The sequence below is a fragment of the Ipomoea nil genome, unplaced genomic scaffold (assembly GCF_001879475.1).
Source record: "Ipomoea nil cultivar Tokyo-kokei standard unplaced genomic scaffold, Asagao_1.1 scaffold1421, whole genome shotgun sequence".
Lineage (NCBI taxonomy): Eukaryota > Viridiplantae > Streptophyta > Magnoliopsida > Solanales > Convolvulaceae > Ipomoea > Ipomoea nil.
Genome location: NW_017617849.1, coordinates 3,278,393 through 3,306,071, shown reverse-complemented (window position 1 = coordinate 3,306,071; position 27,679 = coordinate 3,278,393). Strand labels below are relative to the sequence as shown.

At 38.1% G+C, this 27,679-nt stretch overlaps 4 protein-coding genes across 4 annotated transcripts in view; 1 reads left to right on the top strand and 3 right to left on the bottom strand.

Annotated features, from left to right (window-relative positions):
* LOC109187717 (probable WRKY transcription factor 71) overlaps positions 1-22,672 on the bottom strand; it is a 50,952-nt gene extending 28,280 nt beyond the window's left edge. The window contains exon 1 of the mRNA XM_019338011.1: positions 22,255-22,672. Coding sequence (XP_019193556.1) covers positions 22,255-22,558 — 304 coding nt within the window. The 5' untranslated portion in view covers positions 22,559-22,672. The remainder of the gene's footprint in view (positions 1-22,254) is intronic.
* Positions 2,609-27,679, top strand: part of LOC109187709 (putative callose synthase 6) — a 76,660-nt gene continuing 51,589 nt past the window's right edge. Inside the window, exons 1-16 of the mRNA XM_019337983.1 lie at positions 2,609-2,689; positions 7,415-7,547; positions 8,176-8,276; positions 10,166-10,278; positions 10,380-10,467; positions 10,556-10,660; positions 11,037-11,169; positions 11,789-11,889; positions 12,578-12,690; positions 12,795-12,882; positions 12,971-13,075; positions 13,500-13,632; positions 14,252-14,352; positions 15,026-15,138; positions 15,241-15,328; positions 15,417-15,521. Coding sequence (XP_019193528.1) covers positions 2,675-2,689; positions 7,415-7,547; positions 8,176-8,276; positions 10,166-10,278; positions 10,380-10,467; positions 10,556-10,660; positions 11,037-11,169; positions 11,789-11,889; positions 12,578-12,690; positions 12,795-12,882; positions 12,971-13,075; positions 13,500-13,632; positions 14,252-14,352; positions 15,026-15,138; positions 15,241-15,328; positions 15,417-15,521 — 1,635 coding nt within the window. The 5' untranslated portion in view covers positions 2,609-2,674. The remainder of the gene's footprint in view (positions 2,690-7,414; positions 7,548-8,175; positions 8,277-10,165; positions 10,279-10,379; positions 10,468-10,555; positions 10,661-11,036; positions 11,170-11,788; positions 11,890-12,577; positions 12,691-12,794; positions 12,883-12,970; positions 13,076-13,499; positions 13,633-14,251; positions 14,353-15,025; positions 15,139-15,240; positions 15,329-15,416; positions 15,522-27,679) is intronic.
* The window catches only part of LOC109187711 (probable receptor-like protein kinase At2g42960), a 33,785-nt gene continuing 25,790 nt past the window's right edge, over positions 19,685-27,679 (bottom strand). The window contains exon 8 of the mRNA XM_019337986.1: positions 19,685-19,957. The gene's annotated coding sequence lies outside the window, so the exon portion shown is untranslated. The remainder of the gene's footprint in view (positions 19,958-27,679) is intronic.
* Positions 19,726-20,701, bottom strand: LOC109187719 (probable receptor-like protein kinase At2g42960). The gene is made up of 2 exons (XM_019338013.1): positions 20,482-20,701; positions 19,726-20,209 (listed from the first exon to the last, which is right to left on the bottom strand). The coding sequence occupies exons 1-2, from the start codon at positions 20,662-20,664 to the stop codon at positions 20,081-20,083; spliced, it is 312 nt and encodes a 103-aa protein (XP_019193558.1). The 5' UTR covers positions 20,665-20,701; the 3' UTR covers positions 19,726-20,080.

Here is a 27,679-nt window from a genome sequence, read left to right as displayed (position 1 = left end):
TTAACATATATATATATATATATATATATATATATATATATATATATATATATATATATATATAATATTTCAGATATTCGGGCGGGTCGGGGGGGCAAATCTCAAACCTTACCCGAATTATATATAACCGTATAAGTAGTCTATCGGTTCGGGTTTAGCCTTTCGGGTTCGGATATCCTCCCCAGCTCTATTATCGGATTTCGGGGCGGGCAGGTTCATCAGGTTAGCACAGCCCTATCTGGGAGCCTGTTTAAGGCCATACATAGCTTTAGTTAACCTGCAAACATGAATAGGGTATAAGGGATTAACATATCTGGTCGGCTGCTCCATATATACTTTATCATGCAGTGTGTCATGCAGGAAAGCATTATTGATATCCAATTGGCGCAAACTCCAGCGGTTACTTAATAGGGAAGTTGGACGGAGCATTTTGCTGGATAACATCATTGCTAGTTGCAGCAGATCAGATTGGGAAGCAATCTGTGTCACAAAGGTGGCGAAAAAGAAAGGGAAAAAAATGAATAATTCTCTTAGGAGATTGTGGCTCTTGATACCATGTGAGGGAATGAGCAATATGTTTATTGATGTAAAACAGATAGCTATAAATAGTACACAAGTGAGAGTAGATAGCAGGGAGTTACAACTATGTACTAGTCTAATAAAGCTATTCTACATGAGTATAATTAGAACAGAGATAGACTGAGTCAACCACTTATATCCTTAACAGGTAGACCCCGCCGCCGGCGAAGACGATAACACCCTTGACAGTGAGCTTGCCCCTTCCTCCTTAGCTTCCATTGCTCCCATCCTCCGTGTGGCCAACGAAATCGAGAAAGAAAATAGAAGAGTTGCTTATTTATGTAAGTATAATTTCTTTTTGTATTTCAATTGCTCAAATCAACCGGTATCCTTTACTCTCTGTGTATGAAAGTAAAGCTGGTGATTATATGTCTAATAACTACAAATGCTCAAGTCTTTCATGTGGCTTGTAATTTTAGATCAAAATTTATAACTCTTTATAATCTACATCAAAATTTGAATTTTCATTGCAAAATTTAGAAAATTCCCAAGTTCGACAATTGGATAAAAGAGAAACTGAAAGTTTTTGACTTGAATTGTAATTAGTCACAGGTTTTACTTTTCCCAGAACACCATTTCTTATTTGTCTTAACTACCCTTTTCTTGAACTATGCTACAAGAATTTGCATTTGACCTGTTGGTACTTTGAAAGACATGGTATTTGATATAAAATTCGGAAAGCAATTAAATGAGAATTTACCGTGATGAGATTAATTTGGATTACTGTTAACTTGTTTGTTAACAATAATTTAAATAATGTGTCACTTTAGGTGGATGGAGTGGTTTTTTAATGTTAAGGATATTCTTTTCTTCTTTAACTCAATTTTTGTTTCTGAAAAAGGCCGATTTCATGCATTTGAGAAGACTCGTAGGATGGATCCAACAGCAAGCGGACATGGTGTTCGTCAGTTTAAGACTTACCTGATACAAAGACTTGAAAAGGTATACCGATTATGTTCAATTTTATGTTTGTCTCTTTATGCATCAATTATGTTCTTTATTTGTATATATTTTCCATTTTCTGCTCTATAAATTCCATATATTTTAAATTTCTTAACTAATTTAATGGCAACATCTGATTATGTTGTTTCAAAATTACTAAATCATCCCAGATTACCACAATCATTATGTGATGAGTGCAAATTGGGATCTCGAGAGACCATCTGCCCTCACTTATTGTTACTCTGTGAATAGCAAAAGGCCTTATCTGCCTTAGATAGTATAATCCAATAGGTTCTAAGCTGCTGATGTTTGAGTATTTATAAATTAAAATGTATATTCATTATTCAATAATGTACAAAATCTGTGGTTAAAGTATATATCATGTTTGTACACCAATAGTAAAAATAAAAATTGGCAAGTGTCACTCAAACTAGTGGGATGATACTAAAAGTAGAGGACCTTGCTCTCTTGTGTGTTTGAAAGCCTTGGTGGAACTTGTCAGTCATTGCCTGTCATCCCAAATCAATCTACTGTAAATATTCTTCAGCATAATTAAATTCCTTATTGTGTCTGTGGTCCACTGATTTGAATGCTGGATACATATCTGATATCTGAATATCTAATAGCTATCTAGTAAGCTCCTTCTAACCATGTTTGACAATTTATTTTTGTAGGAAGAAGAAGAGACAAAACCCGTGCTTACAAAAACTGATCCTAGAGAAATTCAAAAATTTTACCAGAATTTCTATGAGAAAAATATCAGAGATGGCAAACAAACAAAAAAATCGTGAGGCTTGCTTAGAATTTATTTTGCAGCTTTGTCTCTCATTCTAATCTAATTTCCTAGATTTTTTTTTATTTAAAAAATTCTTGACTTTCTATTGCAGAGAAGAGATGTTTAAGATATATCAAATTGCAAGTGTGTTGTATGATGTGCTAAGATTAATAGTGCCACCTTCAAAAGTGGATGAACAGGTTTGATCTATTTACTTTGCAATCTTTTGGATATATTCCACCTATGAGTTAGGTGAACTCCGTACTTATTTTTGCATCATACTTGTAGACACTAAGGTATGCCAAATATGTAGATGAGAAAAGAGAATACTATGAGGACAATAACATTCTCCATACTGTTGGAGTTAAACCTGTGATAATGGAACTTTCTGAGGTAATTTGTAGTTGGAGTGTAAGTATACTTGTTTGAATATGTTGCTCAAATTGTGCATGAATACCACTCATCCATGAGACATTTTCTTTCTCCACGTTGCCTGACTTCTTACATGTTCTTGTAAAAATAGTTGTTGCTCCTCCAACATGCCGCATTTCTCTTTAAATTTGATTGTATAATTCTCTTGGGAGATTGTGACTCTTGATACCATGTGAGGGAATGAACAATATGTTTATTGTTGTAAAACAGCTAACTATAAATAGTATACAAGTGAACGTAGATAGTAGGGAGTTATAACTACTAGTTTAATGAAGCTATTCTACAGGAGTATATAATTAGAACAGACATAGACTGAGTCAACCACTTATATCCTTAACATGCCCCCGCAAGATTGAGGATCCGTCGGAAACTACAATCTTTGACCGAAAATGAAGGAAAAGTTGACGTCCCAGTGGCTTGGTGAGGAGATCGACTAACTAAGCGGAGGATGGATATGTTGAACAACTAGCAGACCACTAGTTACTAGATCCCGTACAAAAAGTTGTCCAAAGCCAAGTGTTTCATACGTGAGGGAAACACTGGATTTTTACAGACGTACGTGGCACTGAGGTTATCACAAAGTAGAACCGGGGGCTGTACTAGACTCAACTTGAGCTCTTGGAGCAATTTTTAATTTGGAGGACCTTAGCAGCTGCATTAGCCAAGGCCCGGTACTCAGCTTCTGTTGACGAACAAGAAATAGACTTCTACCGTGAGGACTTCCAAGAAATGAGGTTGTCGCCTAGATACACCAAGTATGTCGTAGTCGAGCGTCCAGCAGTGTTGCATCCGCCCAAATCGGAGTCGGTATATACACACAACCTCAAAGCTTGTCCAACGCGAAGGAGTAGGCCGTGACAAACAGTCCCTTTGAGATAGCGAAGCAGACGTTTAGCAGCTTGCCAATGTAGCTCCGAAAGCGCATGCATGAACTATGACAGTCGATTGACCGCAAACACCACATCTATCCGAGTGGTCACAAGGTACTGCATGAGACCTAGCAAACGGCGAAATTGCATAGCATCTGTCGCAGGATAAGGTGACTGCAGAGGTACTAACTTGGTGTTGAAACACCCTTTGCACCATCCATTTTGAATTGCATGAGTATGTCAGTTATATACTGGCTTTGTGACAGGAACATACCATCCCCAGTGGAGATGACCTCGACACCCAAGAAATGGTGGAGCGTACCGAGATCCTTCAGAGCAAACTGGGCTGATAGAGTTTCCATAAAACGATTAAGCCATGTGACATTATTGCCTGTTATCAAAATGTCATTTACGTAGACTAAGAAATAAACAATCACACCATGAGATGAATAAATGAACAATGAAACATCTGCTTGGGACTTAGTGAACCCACAACGCTGCAAAAACAACGAGAGTTCCTGGTACCAGGCTATAGGAGTCTGTTTAAGGCCATACATAGCTTTAGTTAACATGCAAACATGATTAGGGTATAAGGGATCAACGTATCTGGGCGGCTGCTCCATATATACTTTCTCATGCAGTGTGTCATGCAGGAAAACGTTATTGATATCCAATTCGCGCAAACTCCAGTGGTTACTTAATGCAATGGTCAAGACCAACTGGATAGTGATCGGTTTCATAATCGGGCTATATGTTTCGAAGTAATCCCGCCCAGTTATAAGTAAGAACCCTTTGGCCACAAGTCGTGCCTTGTAACGATCAACTGGGCCATCTGATTTGCGCTTCACCCGGTAAACCCATTTACAGCCAATTTGAACACCATCACCACGTGAGACAAGCGGCCACGTATTGTTGTGGTGCAAAGCTTCGAACTCCTTGTCCTTGGCTTTCCTCCACCTAGCGTCTTTGAGGGCCTGAGCGACGGTAGCGGGTTCTAAGGTCGGGGGAAAGGGTTGGGATGTGGTGAAGTTGACAAATTAATCAGAGTACCTGGGATTAGGGCGATGAGACCTGGTAGACCGGCGCAAACCAGCTTGCTGTTGAAGAGATTCAGAGGAAGACACTGGTTGAGAAACTTCATAGGTGGCGAGTGGACGAGAAGTCGAGGGTTCATCGTGCGGGTGAACGTTGGTAGTAACAGGAGGGGACGAATGACTTGGAGGAGACGGTGGCTGTGACAAAGCCGGAGAGGAATGTTGACCGACGGCCACACTGAGTTCGCCGGACTGCCCAGACGTCGAGGCAGGTTGCGGCGTCGAAAGTCCTGGCGAAACTGAAGCGGACGGCGGCAAAACTGAGGCGGGTGGTGAGGAAGAAGAGGGCGATTCTAAAGACATCGACTCAAGAGAGGATACCGGTGACTTGAATAGAATTTGTGGCAAGTGAGGAGATTGAACCCCAGAAGTCATATCTGACTTAATCTGTAACTCCCTGGCAGGAAACACATGAGAAACAAAGCGTACATGTCTTGATAAATATACCCGATTCGATACATAATCGAGGCATTTATAAGTTGATTGTGTAGTTGGATATCCCAGAAAAATACACGGGCGCGACCTTGGTTGTAGGTTTTTTTTTTTTTGTATTATAGGGACGTAACCAGGGGAAACACAAACAACCAAAGGGTTGTAGCTTATCATAATTTGGTAACTGGTTAAACAAAACATGATAGGGAGATTTATAACCTAAAACTGGTGTCAGGAGCTGATTAATGAGATAGGCTACTGTTTGAAAGACATAAGACCAATATGAAGACGACACAGAGGCAGCATGAAGAATGGACATACCAGTTTCGACCACATGCCTGTGTCGTCGTTCAGCCATGCCATTATGTTCGGAAGTATGAGGGGGAGTAGTAAAATGTGAAATACCAAGAATGTTAAACATCGGTATTAATTTAACAAACTCCCCTCCATTATCAGAATAAACAGAGATAATTGACAGATTGAAGAACTTTTCTACTAACCTTTTGAACTGGGGAAATACGTCAAACACATCAGACTTGCGTTTTAAGGGATATAACCAGATATATCGAGAAAAATGATCGACAAAAATTACATAATAAGCAAACCCATCAATCAATTTTTCGGAAGTACCCCATACATCAATGTAGATTGATTGGAGAGGCCTAGAACTAACAACAGTGCTTTTTGAGAAGGGTAACTTGTAACTCTTGTATACATTGTACGAATGACAGTAAAATTTATTTAACAAGGACAGTGGAATGGGAACATTGCAGTGTTGCAACACCAGATGTAACACCTTACTGGACGGATGGCCAAGACGATGGTGCCACTGCAACAATTCTGTGGAATTTATTGTAGGCTGACTCGAGTGGGGTCCATAGTAGACACCATTAATGGTCGCCCCCCGTAGAAGTGACATCCCCGTTCGTAGATCCTCCACGACAAAATAGGAGTAAAAAATTCGACCGACACGTGATTAGTTTTGCACAACTGAGACCCAGATAATAAATTATTATTCAATTGCGGGACACGCAGGACATTTTGGAGAGTGAGAACAGAAGAGGGAGTGGGAATAGCAGACTGGCCAACATGAGAGATTTTTAGTGAATTACCGTCACCCAGGCGTATTTCATCGGGACCCTTGTACTCAGAGAAGGTCTGAAGAGGAGCCATGTTCGGGGTGGTATGATGAAACACCCCACTGTCAAATAACCACGGTGAAGTCGTACCTATGGTTGAATTGGTTGTAGGAGACGAAGTGGACAGAGTTGCCTGCATGGAAAAAACATTATGATCCTTTAAGAACTGGGCTAACTTATGGCAGACACGGGTTTCATGGCCAGCAAAGTTACAGAATCGGCACACAACATTGGTTCGATTGTTGCCATTTTGCGTTTGAGTTTTCCGGTTAGCATTATTGTTGGTGTAAAACCTCCGGTTGGTTGTAAATTGATGAGAATTCAATGAATCCCAAGAGCTGCGTTCAGCGGTATTGGCAGTAGCCAACAGGGACTGACGAACATCATCGGCTTCCATCAAATGACGTTCATGATCCATGAGAATATCGACTAATTCACCCAAAGAGATGGGCGTGTCACGGACACGAACAGCAGAAACGATGGAGCTGTACTCGTCTCCTAGCTGCGTTAAAACATAAACAACTATGTCTTCATCCAAAATTGGGCACTGAGCCAATGCGAGATCATCGGCTATAGACTGCATATCAGTCAGGAAAGCGGCAACCGACCGATCACCTTTCGGGTTTTTGGTGAGCTTAGCCTTGAAGGAAATGATCCGTCCTCGAGAGGCACTAACATAACTACCAACGAGCCGTTGCCAGGCATCATACGCTGTTGGTGCGGAAGAGATAAGAGGCTGAATTGTGTCAGAGCAACTCCCCAGTAGAGCATTAGTGATGATCTGGTCTTGATGAAACCAAGTCAAGTGTGCATGATTTGGGGTGGACTGTTCAGCACCGCCAAATTTGGCTGATTCTTAAACAGAACCGGTCGATGTAGCCAAAGAGATTGAAGCCAATTAATGTCGCCTGGACTTGGCATTTCCAAATAGGGAAATTAGTGGGGTAAGTTTAATAGGGAAGTCGGACGGAGCATTTCGCTGGATAACATCATTGCTGATTGCAGCAGATTGGATTGGGAAGCCATCTGTGTCACAAAGGTGGCGAAAAAGAAAGGGGAAAAAATGAATAATTCTAGTCTAATAAAGCTATTCTACAGAGGAGTATAATTAGAACAAAGATATACGGAGTCAACCACTTATATCCTTAACAGGTAGACCCCGCCGCCGGCGAAGATGGGAACACACTTGATAATGAGCTCATCCCTTCCTCCTTGGCTTCCATTGCTCCCATCCTCCGTGTGGCCAACGAAATCGAGAAAGAAAATAGAAGAGTTGCTTATTTATGTAAGTATCATTTCTTTTTGTATTTCAATTTCTCAAATCAACCGTTATCCTTTACTCTCTGTGTATGCTAGTAAAACTGGTGATTATGTGTAATACCTGCAAAGGCTCAAGTCTTTCAAGTGGCTTGTAATTTTAGATCAAACTTTTTAACTTTTTATAATCTGCATCAAAATTTGAATTTTCATTGCAAAATTTAGCCAATTACCAAGTTTGGCAATGGGATAAAAGAGAAACTGAAAGTTTTTGACTTGAATTGTAATTAGTCACATGTTTTGCTTTCCCAAAATACCATTTCTTATTTGTCTTAACTACCTTTTTCTTGAACTATGCTAGAAGAATTTGAATTTGCCCTGTTGGCACTTTGAAAGACATGGTATTTGATAAAAAAATTTGGAGAGCAATTAAATGAGAATTTACCGTGATGAGATTAATTTGGATAGTTGATGAATAAGAAAAAATAAATAAAATAATAGTTTAACTTGTTTGTTAACAATAATTTAAATAATGTGTCACTTTCACTTCTTCACAAGTGAGTTTAGGTGGATGGAGTGGTTTTTTTTTTTTTTTTTTTTTTTTAAATTTTATGGATATTCTTTTCTTCTTTAACAGAATTTTTATTTATGAAAAGGCCGATTTCATGCATATGAGATGGCTCATAGGATGGATCCAACATCAAGCGGACGTGGTGTTCGTAAGTTCAAGACTTACCTGCTACATAGACTTGAAAGGGTATACCCATTATGTTAAATTTTATGTTTGTCTCTTTATACATCTATTATGTTCTTTATTTGTATATATTTTCCATTTTCTGCTCTACAAATTCCATATATTTTAAATTTCTTAACTAATTTAATGGCTAAATCTGATTATGTTGTCTCAAAATTACTAAATCATCCTAGATTACCACAATCTGTTGGAAAAATAGCATTAAAATGGCATAAAATGACATGTTAAGTGGCTATTTTGTGGTACAATTATCAGTGGGGTCCACTTCCGATCAAATTCCAACTAGAAACGAGATCAAAAGGCTTGATTCAAGCCCGAGCTCGTGTGCGCCGGCACCTGCGGGCACGAATGTCGTCCGAAAATTGGTTGGCCTTGCGGGCATAAGTTATGCCAACTTTCGGTATCAGTTTTCCCAACTCTAAGCCACTTGACAGCTAGGTGGCCGAGAGCAACACGAGAGTTGCTCTCGTGCTCACCCAGCCGAGTTTTCCCAACTCTAAGCCACTTGACAGCTAGGTGGCCGAGAGTAACACGAGAGTTGCTCTCGTGCTCACCTAGCCGAGAGCAACACGAGAGTTGCTATCATGCTCACCTGGCCGAGAGCAACTCGAGAGTTGCTCCCGTGCGCAGCGCGAGGTTGAAACTTCAGTCTACCAGATACGTCTCTGGACAGTTGGAGATTTAATTCATCCGTTACAGAATTAATTTCTGTATTTGATTTTTGAATTAAATCTGCACTAAAGACCAGCTGTTTCAGATGTTACAAGGCTTGTGTTAATGGCCTAGTTAAATGCTATTTGATGTCCTACGTCCCTATATAAGAAGGAGGGTAGCAGCAGTATTTCTACACGGGAGAACAACACACACAACACAGAAAATTCTGTTTTTCCCAGCTCCAAAACTCTGCTCCTACACCTTTCTTGCTACTGTGTTTTGCCCGTGCTCTAGTTTGCCGGGTTCGTTCGTTTGGGTGCTCAAACGTCGAACCGTTGTACGTTTTATCCTGGGAAACCTAGGCCACAACGCTCCTAGCACTTTTGGGAGGTGGCAAATAAGGTTTCTTTGCCTAACTCATACATTTCTTTCTTTCTTCTCCTTCTTTCTTGGTTTGGATTATGCTTTTAAGCAAAAATCCGCTCTTTCTTGTTAAATTGGAATTATAATCTAAGGATTATATTTTCTTTTTGGTTGATATATATTGGTATATCTTAATTGTAGATATACATGTATATATAACCATTGGGTCCGTTTTATATATATTTGTGTGTATATATATATATATTTCGGATATATATATCCAATAATATTATATATATATTTCGTGTGTATATATATAAATATTATTTTACGGATATTAAATCGATTGTGGTTCATTATCTCCAACACAATCATTATGTGATGAGTGCAAATTGGGATCTCAAGATACCATCTGGCCCTCACTAATTGTTACTCTGTGAATAGCAAAAGGTCTTATCTGCGTTAGATAATAAAATCCAATAGGTTCTAAGCTGCTTAAGTTTGAGTATTTATAAACTACAATGTATATTCATTATTTAATAATGTACACAATCTACGGTTAAATGATATATCATGTTTGTACACCAATAATAAAAATAAACATTGGGAAGTGTCACTCAGACTAATGGGATAATACTATAAGTAGAGGGCCTTGCTCTCTTGTGTGTTTGAAAGCCTTGGCGGAACTTGTCAGTCATTGCTTGTCATCCCAAATCAATCAACTGTAAATCTTCTTGAATTGTGGTTTATCAGCATACTTAAATTCCTTATTGTGTCTGTGGTCCACTGATTTGAATGCAGGATACATATCTGATATCTGAATATCTAATACTTATCTAGCCCGAGCTAACCATGTTTACAATTTATTTTTGTAGGAAGAAGAAGAGACAAAACCTGTGATTGCAAAAACTGATCCCAGAGAAATTCAAAAATTTTACCAGAACTTCTATGAGAAAAATATTAGAGATGGCCAACAAACAAGGAAACCGTGAGGCTTTCTCATAATTTCTTTTGCAGCTTTGTCTCTCATTATAATCTAATTTCCTAGTTTTTTTATTTATTTAAAAAATTCCTTACTTTCTATTGCAGAGAAGAGATGTCTAAGATATATCAAATTGCAAGTGTGTTGTATGATGTGCTAAGAACAGTGGTTCCACCTTCGAAAGTGGATGAACAGGTTTGATCTATTTACTTTGAAATCTTTTGGATATATTCCACCTATGAGTTTGGTGAACTCCGTACTTATTTTTGCATCATAATTGTAGACACAAAGGTATGCCAAAGATGTAGAGGAGAAAAGAGAATACTATGAGCACAATAACATTCTACATACTGTTGGAGTTAAACCTGTGATAATGGAACTTTCTGAGGTAATTTGTAGTTGGATTGTATGCATACTTGTTAGAATATGTGGCTCAAATTGTGCATGAAGACCACTCATCCATGAAGACATTTTCTTTCTCCACGTTGCCTAACTTCATACATGTTCTTGCCGAAATAGATGTCCCCTCCAACATGCCGCATTTCTCTCTAAATTTCATTGTATAATTTTCTTAGGAGATTGTGGCTCTTGATACCATGTGAGGGAATGAACAATATGTTTATTGATGTAAAACAGCTAACTACAAATAGTACACAAGTGAGAGTAGATAGCAGGGAGTTACAACTACTAGTCTAATAAAGCTATTCTACAGGAGTATAATTAGAACAGAGATAAACTTACTCAACCACTTATATCCTTAACAGGTAGACCCCACCACCAGCGAAGACGAGAACACCCTTGACAGTGAGCTCGTCCCTTCCTCCTTGGCTTCCATTGCTCCCATCCTCCATGTGGCCAACGAAATCGAGATAGAAAATAGAAGAGTTGCTTATTTATGTAAGTATCATTTCTTTTTGTATTTCAATTGCTCAAATCAACAGTTATCTTTTAGTCTCTGTGTATGCAAGTAAAGCTTGTGATTATATATCTAATAACTGCAAATGCTCAAGTCTTTAAAGTGGCTTGTAATTTTGGGTCAAACTTTTTAACTTTTTGTAATCTACATCAAAATTTGAATTTTCATTGAAAAATTTAGCCAATTCCCAAGTTTGGCAATTGGATAAATGAGAAACTGAAAGTTTTTGACTTAAATTGAAATTAGTCACAAGTTTTGCTTTTCCCAAAACACCATTTCTTATTTGTCTTAACTACCTTTTTCTTGAACTATGCCAGAAGAATTTGCATTTGCCCTGTTGGCACTTTGAAAGACATGGTATTTGATGTAAAATTTGGAAATCAATTAAATGAGAATGTACCGTGATGAGATTAATTTGGATTGTTGATGCATAAGAAAAATTAAATAAAATATTAGTTTAACTTGTTTGTTGACAATAATTTAAATAATATGTCACTTTCACTTCTTCATAAGTGAGTTTAGGTGGATGGAGTGGTTTTTTTTTTTTTTAATGTTATGGATATTCTTTTCTTCTTTAACTGAATTTTTATTTCTGAAAAGGCCGATTTCATGCATATGAGATGGCTCATAGGATGGATCCAACATCAAGCAGACGTGGTGTTCGTCAGTTCAAGACTTACCTGCTACAGAGACTTGAAAGGGTATACCCATTATGTTCAATTTTATGTTTGTCTCTTTATGCATCTATTATGTTCTTTATTTGTATATATTTTCCACTTTCTGCTCTACAAATTCCATATATTTTAAATTTCATAACTAATTTTATGGCAAAATGTAATTATGTTGTCTCAAAATTACTAAATCATCCTAGATTACCAAAATCATTATGTGGTGAGTGCAAATTGGGATCTCGAGAGACCATCTGGCCCTCACATATTGTTACTCTATGAATAGCAATAGGCGTTATCTGCGTTAGATAGTAGAATCCAATAGGTTCTAAGCTGCTGAAGTTTGAGTATTTATAAAACACAATGTATATTCATTATTCAATAATGTACACAATCTGTGGTTAAAGTATATATCATGTTTGTACACCAATAATAAAATAAACATTGGCACGTGTCACTCAGACATGTGGGATGATACTATAAGTAGAGGGCCTTACTCTCTTGTGTGTTTGAAAGCCTTGGCGGAACTTGTCAGTCATTGCCTGTCATCCCAAATCAATCTACTGTAAATCTTCTTGGATTGTGGTTTATCAGCAATAATTAAATTCTTTATTGTGTCTGTGGTCCACTGATTTGAATGATGGATACCTATCTTATATCTGAATATCTAATACCTATCTAGTAAGCCTAAGCTAACCATGTTGACAAATTATTTTTGTAGGAAGAAGAAGAAACAAAACCTATGCTTGCAAAAACTGATCCCAGAGAAATTCAAAGATTTTACCAGAACTTCTATGAGAAAAATATCAGAGATGGCCAACAAACAAAAGAACCGTGAGGCTTGCTCAGAATTTCTTCTGCAGCTTTGTCTCTCATTCTAATCTAATTTCCTAGTTTTTTTTTTTTAAAAAAAAAAAATTCCTTACTTTCTATTGCAGAGAAGAGATGGCTAAGATATATCAAATTGCAAGTGTGTTGTATGATGCGCTAAGAACAGTGGTGCTACCTTCAAAAGTGGATGAACAGGTTTGATCTATTTACTTTGCAATCTTTTGGATATATTCCACCTATAAGTTAGGTGAACTCCGTACTTATTTTTGCATCATACTTGTAGACACAAAGGTATGCCAAAGATGTAGAGGAGAAAACAGAATACTATGAGCACAATAAAATTCTCCCTACTCTTGGAGTTAAACCTCTGATAATGGAACTTTCTGAGGTAATTTGTAGGTGGATTGTAAGCATACTTGTTAGAATATGTGAGGTCATTTGTAGGTGGATTGTAAGCATACTTGTTAGAATATGTGGCTCAAAATGTGCTTGAAGACCACTCATCCATGAAGACATTTTCTTTTTTCACGTTGTCTGACTTCTTACATGTTCTCGCCGAAATAGATGTTGCTCCTCCAACATGCCGCATTTCTCTCTAAATTTTATTGTATAATTCTCTTAGGAGATTGTGGCTCTTGATACCATGTGAGGGAATGAACAATATGTTTATTTGATGTAAAACAGCTAACTATAAATAGTACACAAGTGAGAGTAAATAGCAGGGAGTTACAACTACTTGTCTAATAAAGCTATTCTACCGGAGTATAATTAGAACAGAGATAGACTGAGTCAACCACTTATATCTTTAACAGATAGACCCAACCGCCGGGGAAGATGAGAACACCCCTGACAGTGAGCTCGTCCCTTCCTCCTTGGCTTCCATTGCTCCCATCCTCCGTGTGGCCCACGAAACTGAGAAAGAAAATAGAAGAGTTGCTTATTTATGTAAGTATCATTTCTTTTTGTATTTCAATTCTCAAATCAACCGTTATCCTTTAGTCTCTATGTATGCAAGTAAAGCTTGTGATTATATTTCTAATAACTGCAAATGCTCAAGTCTTTAAAGTGGCTTGTAATTTTAAATCAAACTTTTTAACTTTTTGTAATCTACATCAAAATTTAAATTTTCATTGCAAAATTTAGCTAATTCCCAATTTTGGCAATTGGATAAAAGAGAAACTGAAAGTTTTTGACTTGTAATTAGTCACAAGTTTTGCTTTTCCCAAAACACCATTTCTTATTTGTCTTAACTACCTTTTTCTTGAACTATGCTAGAAGAATTTGCATTTGCCCTGTTGGCACTTTGAAAGACATGGTATTTGATATAAAATTTGAAAATCAATTAAATGAGAATTTATCGCGATGAGATTATTTTGGATTGTTGATGCATATATAAGAAAAAATAAATAAAATTTTAGTTTAACTTGTTTGTTGACAAAAAATTAAATAATGTGCCACTTTCACTTCTTCATAAGTGAGTTTAGGTGGATGGAGTGGTTTTTTTTTTTTTTCTAATGTTATAGATATATTTTTTTCTTTAACTGAATTTTTATTTCGGAAAAAGGCCGATTTCATGCATATGAGATGGCTCATAGGATGGATCCAACATCAAGCAGACGTGGTGTTCGTCAGTTCAAGACTTACCTGCTACAGAGACTTGAAAGGGTATACCCATTATGTTCAATTTTATGTTTGTCTCTTTATGCATCTATTATGTTCTTTATTTGTATATATTTTCCATTTTCTGCTCTACAAATTCCATATATTTTAAATTTCTTAACTAATTTAATAGCAACACCTGATTATGTTGTCTCAAATTTACTAAATCTTCCTAGATTACCAAAATCATTATGTGATGAGTGCAAATTGGGACCTCAAGAGACCATCTGGCCCTCTGTGAATAGCAAAAGGCTTATCTGTGTTAGATAGTTGAATCCAATAGGTGCTAAGCTTCTAAAGTTTTAGTATTTATAAATTAAAATGTATATTCATTATTCAATAATGTACACTATCTGTGGTTAAAGTATACATCATGTTTGTACACCAATAATAAAAATAAACATTGGCAAGTGTCACTCAGACTAGTGGGATGATACTATAAGTAGAGGGCCTTACTCTCTTGTGTGTTTGAAAGCCTTGGTGGAACTTGTCAGTCATTGCATGTCATCCCAATTCAATCTACTGTAAATCTTCTTGAAATGTGATTTATCAACATAATTAAATTCCTCATTGTGTCTATGGTTCACTGATTTGAATGCTGGATACATATCTGATATCTGAATATCTAATACCTATCTAGTAAGCCCGAGCTGTCAATGTTGACAATTTATTTTTGTAGGAAGAAGAAGAGACAAAACCTGTCCTTGCAAAAACTGATCCCAGAGAAATTCAAAAATTTTACCAGAACTTCTATGAGAAAAATATCCGAGATATCCAACAAACAAAGAAACCGTGAGGCTTGCTCTAAATTTCTTTTGCAGCTTTGTCTCTCATTCTAATCAAATTTCCTAGATTTTTTTATTTATTTAAAAAATTCCTTACTTTCTATTGCAGGGAAGAGATGTCTAAGATATATCAAATTGCAAGTGTGTTGTATGATGTGCTAAGAACAGTGGTGCCACCTACAAAAGTGGATGAACAGGTTTGATCTATTTACTTTGCAATCTTTTGGATATATTCCACCTATGAGTTTGGTGAACTCCGTACTTATTTTTGCATCATACTTGTAGACACAAAGGTATGCCAAAGATGTAGAGGATAAAAGAGAATACTTTGAGCACAATAACATTCTCCCTACTGTTGGAGTTAAACCTGTGATAATGGAACTTTCTGAGGTAATTTGTAGTTGGATTGTAAGCATACTTGTTAGAATATGTGGCTCAAATTGTGCATGAAGACCACTCATCCATGATGACATTTTCTTTCTCCACGTTGTCTGACTTCTTACATGTTCTCGCTGAAATAGATGTTGTTCCTCCAACATGTCGCATTTCTCTATAAATTTCATTGTATAATTCTCTTAGGAGATTGTGGCTCATGATACCATGTGAGGGAATGAACAATATGTTTATTGATGTAAAACAGCTAGTTATAAATAGTACACAAGTGAGAGTAGATAGCAGGGAGTTACAACTACTAGTCTAATAAAGCTATTGTACAGGAGTATAATTAGAACTAAGATAGACTGAGTCAACCACTTGTATCCTTAACACGCCCCCGCAAGATTGAGGATCCGTCGAAACTCCAATCTTGCACCGAAAATGAAGGAAAAGGTGACGTCCCAGGGGATTGGTGAGGAGATCGGCTAACTGAGCGGAGGATGGAATATGTTGAACAACTAGCGCACCACTAGTAACTTGATCCCGTACAAAAAAAGTAGTCCAAAGCCAAGTGTTTCATACGTGAGTGAAACACTGGATTTTTACAGACGTAGGTGGCATTGAGGTTATCACAAAGTAGAACCAGGGTCTGTACTAAACTCAGCTTGACCTCCTGGAGCAAATTTTTAATCTAGAAGACCTCAGCAGCTGCATTAGCCAATGCCCAGTACTCAGTTTCTGTTGACGAACGAGAAATAGACTTCTACCGCGATGACTTCCAAGAAATAAGGTTGTCGCCTAGATACACCAAGTACGCCGTAGTCGAGCGTCCAGCAGTGTTGCATCCGCCCCAATCGGAGTCGGTATATACACGCAACCTCAAAGCTTGTCCAACGCGAAGGAGTATGTCGTGACAAATAATCCCTTTGAGATAGCGAAGCAGACGTTTAGCAGCTTGCCAATGTAGCTCCGAAGGCGCATGCATGAACTGTGAGAGTCGATTGACCGTAAACGTCACATCTGGCCGGGTAATCACTAGGTACTGCATGAGACCTAGCAAGCGGCGAAATTGCGTAGCATCCGTCGCAGGATCAGGTGACTACAGAGGTACTAACTTTTCTGAAACAGCTAGTGGTGTTGAAACATCCTTTGCACCATCCATTTTGAACTGTGTGAGTATATCAGTTATATACTGGCTTTGTGACAGGAACACACCATCACCAGTGGAGATGACCTCGACACCCAATAAATGGTGGAGTGTATCGAGATCCTTCAGAGCAAACTGCGCTGATAGAGTTTCCACAAAACGATCAAGCCATGTGACATTATTGCCTGTTAACAAAATGTCATCTACGTAGACTAAGAAATAAACAATCACACAATGAGATGAATAAATGAACAGTGAAGCATCTGCTTGGGACTTAGTGAACCCACAACGCTGCAAAAACAACTAGAGCTCCTGGTACCAGGCTTTGGGAGGCTGTTTAAGGCCATACAGAGCTTTAGTTAACTTGCAAACATGGTTAGGGTATAAGGGATCAACATATCTGGGCAGCTGCTCCATATATACTTTCTCATGCAGTGTGCCATGCAGGAAAGCGTTATTGATATCCAATTGGCGCAAACTCCAGCGGTTACTTAATGCAATGGTCAAGACCAATCGGATAGTGACCGGTTTCATAACCGGGCTATATGTTTCGAAGAAATCGCGCCCAGCTGTCTGTAAGAACCCTTTGGCCACAAGGCGTGCCTTGTAACGATCAACTGAGCCATCTTATTTGTGTTTCACCCGATAAACCCATTTACAGCCAATTGGAACACCATCACCACGCGGGACAAGCGACCACGTATTATTGCGGTGCAAAGCTTCGAACTCCTCGTCCATGGCTTTCCTCCTCCTAGCGTCTTTGAGGGCCTGAGCTACGGTAGAGGGTTCTAAGGTCGGAGGCAAGGGTTGGGCTGTGGTGAAGTTGACAACGTAATCAGAGTTCCTGGGATTAGGGCGACGAGACCTGGTAGACCGGCGCAAACCAGCTTGCGGTTGAAGAGATTCAAAGGAGGATACTGGTTGAGAAACTTCAGAGGTGGCGAGTGGACGGGAAGTCGAGGGTTCATCGTGCGGGTGAACGTTGGTAGTAACAGGAGGGGACGAATAGCTCGGAGGAGACGGGGGCTGTGACGAAGCCGGAGAGGAATGCTGACCAGCGGTCACACTGAGTTCGCCGGACTGCCCAGACGTCAAGGCAGTTTGCGGCGTCGGAAGTCCTGGCGAAACTGACGCGAACAGCGGCAAAACTGACGCGGGTGGTGAGGAAGAAGAGGGCGATTCTAAAGACATCAGCTCAAGAGAGGATACCAGCAACTTGAGTAGAATTTGTGGCAAGGCAGGAGATTGAACCCCAGCAGTCATATCTGAGTTAACCTATAACTCCCTGGCAGGAAACACATGAGAAACAAAGCGTACATGTCTTGATAGATATACCCGATTCGAGACATAATCGAGGCATTTATAAGTTGATTGTGCGTTTGAATATTCCAAAAAAATACACGGGCGCGACCTTGGTTCTAGTTTTTTGTATTATAGGGACGTAACCAGGGGAAACACAAACAGCCAAAGGATTGTAGCTTATCATAATTTGGTAACTGGTTAAACAAAACATGATAGGGAGATTTATTACCTGAAACTGGTGTCGGGGCCGATTAATGAGATAGGCTACTGTTTGAAAGGCATAAGACCAATATGAAGACGCCATAGAGGCAGCATGAAGAAGTGACACTCCAGTTTCGACCACATGCCTGTGTCATCGTTCAGCCATGCCATTGTGCTCGGGAGTATGAGGGGAAGTAGTAAAATGTGAAATACCATGAGTGTTAAACATCGGTATTAATTTAACAAACTCTCCTCCATTATCAGAATAAACAGAGATAATTGACCGATTGAAGGACTTTTCTACTAACCTTTTGAACTGGGGAAATACGTCAAACACATTGGACTTGCATTTTAAGAGATATAACCTGATATAATGATCGACAAAAATTACATAATAAGCAAACCCATCAATCGATTTTTCGGAAGTACCCCATACATCAGTGTAGATTAATTGGAGAGGCCTAGAACTAATAAGAGTGCTTTTTGAAAAGGGTAACTTGTGACTCTTGTATACATTTCACGACTGACAATAAAATTTATTTAACGAGGACAAAGGAATCGGAACATTGCAATGTTGCAACATCAGATGTAACACCTTTTTGGACGAAGAAGAGACAAAACATGTGCTTGCAAAAACTGATCCCAGAGAAATTCAAAAATTTTACCAGAACTTCGATGAGAAAAATATCAGAGATGTCCAACAAACAAAAAAATCGTAAGGCTTGCTCAGAATTTCTTTTGCAGCTTTGTCTCTCATTCTAATATAATTTTCCTAGTTTTTTTTTATTTATTTAAAAAATTTCTTACTTTCTATTGCAGAGAAGAGATGTCTAAGATATATCAAATTGCAAATGTGTTGCATGATGCGTTAAGAACTGTGGTGCCACCTTCAAAAGTGGATGAACAAGTTTGATCTATTTACTTTGCAATCTTTTGGATATATTCCACCGATGAACTCCGTACTTATTTTTGCATCATACATGTAGACACAAAGGTATGCCAAAGATGTAGAGGAGAAAAGAGAATACTATGAGCACTATAACAATCTCCCTCTTAAGTAATTGGTGGAATATAAGGTTCTTTCTTCTTGCTCCCTATGTAACTTAATGTTTCATATTTATCTAAATATACTTGTTTGTACCTATAAATATATATATATATATATATATATATATATATATATATATATATATTAATATGAGTGGTATTGAAAGATCTCAATTAGATATTTTTTATACTTTTGAAAAAAGAATGTATAAAAAAAAAATAAAGATATATTTGGGTGCATGTAACAACGTACACCTTGGTCCATAATATAACTATGGTGGAGCCCCACAATCTATTTTCATTTACGCACACATAAAACATCAACCGCTATTTAAAAGTATGATTTGGTAAAATCCCCATTATGATCCTAGTTGGCAATGGTAAATATTCTTAAGTTATTCATAACTAATAGACTCTAATAAAGAAAGCCAATAAACAACTCTCATGAAAAATCAAACTTGGAACCCTATGACAAACTTAGTTATGGTTATCCCATAACTATTAGATCTCTAAGGACCATGATACCATAAATTATACTCCGTATATAACAGTAACAACAATGATGATGAATGAACAGCCATAATTTGCAGGATATACAAACAATGCCTCCATCTGCAAAACATGTTTCGGAGAACAGGAAAACCGTATACAAGTAATCTACTCAAAATCACAAAAGACAATCCTCAAAACACATTTGTACAATCAAAGAACCAATCTTTCCCAATCTGCGCTATTCGGGCAGCTACCTGCCAATCTGCCAGTGCCATGATTGAATCGTAAAGTTGGCTACCATCACTTCAGTCAAACATAAACAAAATATGAATCTTACTGTCAGCCAAATAGTTGCCAGATCACAAGCATGCGCCCATCCGTTGTCCTATCCATGAATTATCAGAGATGTATCTGATTTTCCTACCCCACTTTCCACGTCAACTGATTGGGAGCTGCTACTGTCCTTTGTAGATTCGATTTCAATGCTAGCTGTTCGGCTTCTGTTTCTGCGATCCTGAAATTTTCACAAGAACTTCAAATAATTTGGTGCATTCTTCAAATAATTACTTTTAACAGCTTAAAGTCTCTACCCCCATTTAGGGTAGGTGTAACCTTTTGGATTTGTGTTCATTAAGAGTAAATACCAAAGAGTTGTTGATTTGAAAGTTGAGAACTAAAAAGTGCCACCCTAGTGGGAGGGCGCTGGTATTTACCCGTAGTATTAACAAGGAAAGTGAAAAAGCTTAAATTTGAGTCTATAAATGGACCAATGTAATGCATGTGCACCTCACGATAAGGGAACTCATCTGCTTCCAGTATTTGAGCAACTTGACTCATTTTAGGCCGTTTTTCTGAGTCAGGGTCAACACATCTAAGCGCCACCAGGAGTGCATGTTTCAAAGAACGAGTACTGGGCTTAACTTCGAGGTTAGGATCCACGACTTCCTCAGCTCTCCGGTTACCAACCATCGTTTTTAGCCACTCAACAAGATTGACCTGCAATGTACACACATTCTTTATTAAAGAGAATTGGTGGAAACCAGCTTGGTTGGTGATAGAATAATTACGGAGCGGACCTGGAGTGAAGAAATATGGAGCGGATCACACCTGGCACCGAGTGGACTACGCACGCGGCCGGACAGACCATGGAGGGGTCTACCTCTCCGGGGTCCTCAACTACTATCACGGGGTCCTCGGCTACTATCACGGGGTCCCCGGCTACTATCATGGGGTCCTCGGCTACTGTGCACACGGAGTGACGAACCACCCCGGGGTCGGCCAACATGGGCTCGGCACCTCGGGGTCGGCCTACGTAGGCTCGGCCACCACGGGGTCGGCCGGCGCACCCCGGGTCGACCTACGCGGGGTCGGCCATCCTTTGGGGTCGGCTCGGCCGGGATGGGATCCCCTCGTAGTCCGAGTAGTGCGGTGGCAGTTGCGACTCCTCCCGCGTACCCCGGGCCACGCTTTAGACCCGGTTCTGAGCTAGGACGCGGTCAAAGCGCCAGATCCAACCATCCCCCGATTTAGGGGGAGCGGTTAGAGGTTTGTAGCATATAAAAATCCCTCCCTTTGTCCTAACAAGGGACACTTGATTCCTATCTCATACGTTCTTACAACATTTGTACTGTTATTACACTTCCCGAACCTCTGTAACAGCATTTTATGTCCAATTAATACAATATTTACCGCTTTATTATTCGTTCATCATATTCAAACATATATTCGGGTTGTATAATCCGGACTCCCGGGTTCATATAATCCATCATTGGCCATCAAGTCCGGATTGAACATCATACGTTCCGGACTTGATGACCAATGATGGATTATATGAACCCGGGGGTCCGGATTATACAACCCGAATATATGTTTGAATATGATGAACGAATAATAAAGCGGTAAATATTGTATTAATTGGACATAAAATGCTGTTACAGAGGTTCGGGAAGTGTAATAACAGTACAAATGTTGTAAGAACGTATGAGATAGGAATCAAGTGTCTCGTTAGGACAAGGGGAGGGGTTTTTATATGCTACAAACCTCTGACCGCTCCCCCTAAACCGGGGGATGGTTGGATCTGGCGCTTTGACCGCGTCCTAGCTCAGGACCGAGTTCAAAGCGTGGCCCGGGGTACGCGGGAGGAGTCGCAACTGCCACCGCACGACTCGGACAACGCGGGGACCCCGTCCCGGCCGAGCCGACCCCGCGTAGGCCGACCCGGGGTGCGCCGGCCGACCCTGTGGTGACCGAGCCTACGTAGGCCGACCCCGGGGTACTGAGCCCATGTTGGCCGACCCCGGGGTGGTTCGTCACTCCGTGTGCACAGTAACAGGGGACCCCGTGATAGTAGCCGAGGACCCCGTGGTAGTAGTTGAGGACCTCGGGGAGGTAGACCCTCCATGTTTTGTCCGGCCGCGTGCGTAGTCCACTCGGTGCCGGGTTCGCTCCAGGTCTGCTCCGTAATTATTTCATCATCCGCCACAAAAGGAATATTCTCCGCGCTGCTTCCTGCCGCCGCCTCTCCCGCAGAAGCACTACTCTTTCTAGAAGATTCCTCCTGCTGCTGATGATGATGATCCGCCGGAGTGCAGACAACCTCGGACGAAGAGCAAGACATCCCAAAAGCGTTGGAGTGAGAGTGGTAATCCATGGAGCCTTGTAAGCTCTCGGTGAAACTCATGAACGGAGAAGGAAGGAATTCTTGGTGAAGGAGATTCTGTGTCGGAGCAGACGGCGGGTGATGATCGGAGGAAGCGTAGATAGAAGAAGGGTTGTGGTCGGCGTGATCATCGCCGAAGAAAGGGAATGTGTTGATCCTTCCACTTCCCATGTGATTATGGTAATAGAATGGGTTATCAGACATGGAGAAAAACCAACAACAACGTTGTACTGATCTCTCTCTAGGCAGACTCGAAAATCAAAAAAGGGAATCTGAACTCTCTTTCTGCTGAGAAAGGAATGAATTTTGAAGCTTTCTTGGATCTTGAACCAAAGAGAAGATAAAGGGGGATTGGGATCGGTGATGTTTTCCTCAGAGATTGGGAAAAACAGCAAAAACCAGTTGATAGTAGAGATTCATGGAGATGGATCCGAGGTTCTTGAAGCTAAGTGAGAGTTGAATTGGTAAGTGAATATGAACAAGATCTTATTTTCTTTTCGTAGGGGGTAGTGGGTTTTGGGATAGCTTTTTTATTGCTTTTTAGGGAGATGGGAAGTGCTTGGTTGTTTTAGGTTATGATCAATGACTAAAATGTGTAGTCAAAATTATGTATTTTTCAAAATGTGTTTGACTTTTTTTTTTTTTGATAAAAATATGAAAAACTATACTGCCACTCGCGTTTTAGGTGTGTCCCAGCTGTCAACGTCAACTTTTTTTTTTTTCCAAATTTTCTTAAAACGCAAGACTTACATGCGTTTTAGGTATACCTATGCTATACAATACCATGCTGCAAAACGCATCTGCCAGTTGCGTTTTACATATAATACGTAAAACGCAATTGCCAGATGCGTTTATGGTTTTTGTACGTCAATCCTAAATATTGAAGATTAACTACACTGAATTATGTTTTAATGCCCTTGCTTAATTCATGAAGTGATAAGGGTGTTGGATTTGCTGAAACTTGCGGCGAAGCACAAGATTGCAACGCCGGTGAACTGCGTTTTGTGGTATACGGTCGCCGGAGGCCGGTGGCGTACGAATAAGGAATAATGCCATAGCCAAACTCAGAGTCCTCAAATATAAGAACAACCTGTCTCCACTTGAAGGATTCCACTATGGCTGCAATTGCACCCACCTCGCATCATCGCTTAGGCCAGTTTGAACAAAGTAAGGGGAGCCAGGGCGAAGGGAAGGACTGGTTGCTGAGAAAGAGATTACTGGCACTTTTGCTATGCCTCCAAGATCCGTCACAAAGTTACCTTGTGCTGATTTTTGAGGTCCAATTATTGCATCAACCTTTGCATCTTTCAGCAACTCCAGACCTGTTTTCATATGCCCAAAAAAAAATAAAAAAACCCATGATGATAGTGGTCACTAACCTAATATATATACAATAAATAAATACTTATAAAAATGAAACAGATAGGAGTATCTGCATAGACTGCATCTTTTGGAACATACAGATAAGCTATTTAATCAGAATCAATCATTTCAGATACAAGTGGATCATGGGATTTACAAGAGTTTTAATTCACAAGTATATTCATATAAACATGCATAGAAGATTTAGACAGTTTGCAGAACAAGGAGACACGGAAACAACTGGTACCAGAAGATGCGGCGGTGAGAGTTTGGTCCTTTGAGTCTCTAAAATGGAGAACCAGCCTGGTTGAGTAGTTGGAATGAACTGAGTAGAAATCAGAACGTGCAATTGAGAGGAAACTTCTCCCTATTCTTCCTATCAATGAATCTGAATCAAGAATCACCCCAACTTGGAGTTCCCTGAAACTTGCGGCAAGAGGGTGACGCAATTCGCTGAAACATAAACCGGCCGGAACATGGATGAATTGAAGTGGTAAGGGTGTTGGATTCGCTGAAACTTGCGGCGAAGCACAAGATTGCGACGCCGGTGAACTGTGTTTTGTGGTATACGAGGCCGGTGACGTACAAAAACCATAAATCCATCTGGCAATTGCGTTTTACGTATTATACGTAAAACGCATCTGGCAGATGCGTTTTGCAGTATGGTATTGTATAGCATAGATATACCTAAAACGCATTTGAGAAATGCGTTTTAGGTATACGATACCTAAACAGCATGTAAGTCTTGCGTTTTAAGAAAATTTGGAAAAAAAAAAAAAAAAAAAGTTGACGTTGACAGCTGGGCACACCTAAAACGCAAGTGGCAGTATAATTTTTCATATTTTTGTCAAAAAAAAAAAGTCAAACACATTTTGAGAAATACATGATTTTGACTACACATTTTAGTCATTGATCCTTTAGGTTACTTAGCTTGAATAGTTTAGAAAGACTTTGAGAGAGAGAGAGAAGGGTGATGGTCCTTGTTGGAGGGGAGAATATAATTTTGGGCTACTCAAGAAGCTAGATAGATTAATAAACAGCATTTTCCACCTCAAAATTACAATATTATTTTTTAAAAATTATTAGAGATAACAGCATTTTGTTAGTCCCTTGATTATTTCTTATTTAGAAATGTGATCCTTCAATTCCTAAGTCAACAAATGTGATCCTGTAATTTTTGCTAAATTTGTCAATTTGACCCCTCCACCTAATGAAATTAACTAACCAATTCAACAATATTGATCATTTGAGCAAAATTAATAGATCACTTATTTATTGTTATTATTATTATTAAGAAAATGTTTCCCACGGCTATAATTACCCCTCCCTATTGGTCTTGAATTTTTTTTTAAAACTATTTATTTTCATGAAATTCAATCCTGAGTTAATAAGGAATCTAATATCCCACGAAAAGATAACGATTTTGTTTGGTAACATAATTAATTTATAAGTGAATTTTGGCTTATTTGACCAGTATTAGTTGTTTGACTTGGTTAAACAATCAATATGAGTGTTTGATTAATTAGCTTTTTATAACAACTTATTGTTCCAAAATGTTAAAATTCAAAAAAACTGCTCAATGTAGCTTTTTCAATAAGTTTTTTGAGAAAGTCATTTTGTGTGTAATCAACTATAAGCTAACAGCTAATTTACCAAACACTTTTCTACAATAAGCTAATGCTATCAACTAGTCAAAAACTAACCCAATCATCTAACAGCTATCAACTAACAACTATTTACTAAACACCCCTACACTTCAAGAAATGATAATTATAGGGGTTTCTAGCATATTATTAGCTATTATTATTAGCAAAGAGACATCAAAGAGTGCCTTTAAATAAAGCATACCATAGAAGTCATGTGAAAAAATCTTAATGAGATTTGAAGAATTTCCACACAAGAAACTGTCTTAATCAAACCGGTGTCTTTTTTCTTTTTTTGCAGAAAAAAAAATAAAAATAAAATGGCTGCGAGGGAATAACCATCAAATTATTGTTTTTTTAAAATAAAGAATATAGTGGCATAAAATAAATGTGTTAGGCACCATATATGTCTATCACCTGCCAATTTTTTTAGTAATTAAAGGCCATATAGTCACCTACTTACACAATCAACGGCGTAAGGCATGAAATCTCTATAGCAGCACATCTTTTAATCTCAATTTAAATTTCACGTTTATATCACAAAGAAATATCACTGAAGTTTTACAAGAAAATAAAATTTTTTTTTTTTTTGAATGCTACTACCTCTATTACATTGTAGTATCTGTTCATATACTTTCTCAACCTACTGAAACACAAAGAGCCAATAACGCCTCCACTGAGGCTCGAAATCACAACCTTCCACTTGGAAGTCCACCCCGGATACCATTAGACCACATAGTCCTGGTTACAAGAAAATAAAATATAATTTAACATAAATAAAACTTTTTGTAAATAAATAAATATTTTTCTACATTTTTTTAGTCGGATCGCAAGTTTCCTCATATATGTTAAGATCTCTTTAAGGGTGACAATATTATCTCATAAATTTTAAGATAATTGCATTCTTATAGTTTGAACATGGCTAAATAGTATAATTTACAATCAATCAATCATTATATCATGGACTAAGGTGCATATTACTACATGCACCAAGTCATCCTGTGATTCCTATCGTTTTTCTCTTTAAACTTATTTCTCTTTTTCATTTTTTTTACAAATAAAATTATTGTATAAAAAGTATATCATAAAAAATTATAATTAAGATATTTTTAATGACACTAATATTGATTTGTTTTTTTTTTAATATTAATAAATTCACATGTACATAAAATCATTATTTTAAGTACAAAAATCACTATTGCAAGTTCATCACAAAATATTAAACGATATGATATATTGAAAAAAAAAAAGAATATATATATATATATATATATATATATATATATATATATATATATATATATATATATATAGTTTTCATTTAAAATATCTCAACACAAGATATTTTTAAAGAGATTTTTATATATTTATTTTATTTATACAAAATAAAATAAAAAAATAATATATTTAAGTGATAATTGATCAATTGGTACCATTTTTACTAATTTATAGTATTATTTTTTATGTATCTTAATTAATTTTTTATGTACATATAATATTATTTCTTTAAGTACATAGGTGATAGGTCCATGATATAATTTGGTACCAAAGGAAAGTACTTGGTGTACTCCCATCTTAAACTCTCAACTTGTACTCCCTCTCATATGCTTTTGATGTAGATACTTTTCAGTGGACGCACATGATGAAAATAACCAATCTTGATTTGCCACCTCAGGGAGTATAAATAATGGAGTAAATTTTAGGAGTCTATATAGTAGAACTCTTTACCAAATAGCTCATTATATATCATTTCAAGTTTGTGATGTGTCATAACCTTACATATTTGCTACTCGTAAATAGAATGTTTAATTTACATCCTCATCGCGACTTAATGTCTCTATAAATAAATTAATTAAACTTTATTAAAAATAAAAATGGTTGGAATTTATGAATAAAAGAAAACCTTGAAATAATTAATATGCATTTTGGAAAATTAAAATCTTATTACAAAACAAAGTTGTGGAAGAGGTGCACCGTTGGAAAATGATTAATATGCATTTTGGAAGAGAAACACATGCAGCATTCTTGGTATGAGTCGATCAATTATGAAAAACTTAGACTGATTTATCTCTTTTTGATTTTTTACTGGTTAAGATTACAAAGCAGAGTTTATTCAATACATATCCTCGAATAGTAAGTGTGAGTTTAATTTCCTCATGACTGAAACACATGCAGCAGCTTTGCTGGAGAGTGGAAGTCAAAGGATTCCAAGGTGGATACGAGGCTGTTAATTGTGATAGAGAGATAATTGAAGGAAGGACCGGAGGCTCTCTCCCACGTGTCCGGAGACCGGCACCAGCATTTGACCCTAGCGGACAAC

What these genes read in the sequence shown, in the direction of transcription:
- LOC109187719 (XM_019338013.1), bottom strand. Translation starts at nt 20,664, where the DNA reads ATGGTTGGTAACCGGAGAGCTGAGGAAGTCGTGGATCCTAACCTCGAA. An exon ending in ATGAGTTCCCTTATCGTGAG is followed by an intron (nt 20,210 to 20,481) that starts GTGCACATGCAT and finishes TGAAAATTTCAG; the next exon opens with GATCGCAGAAACAGAAGCCG.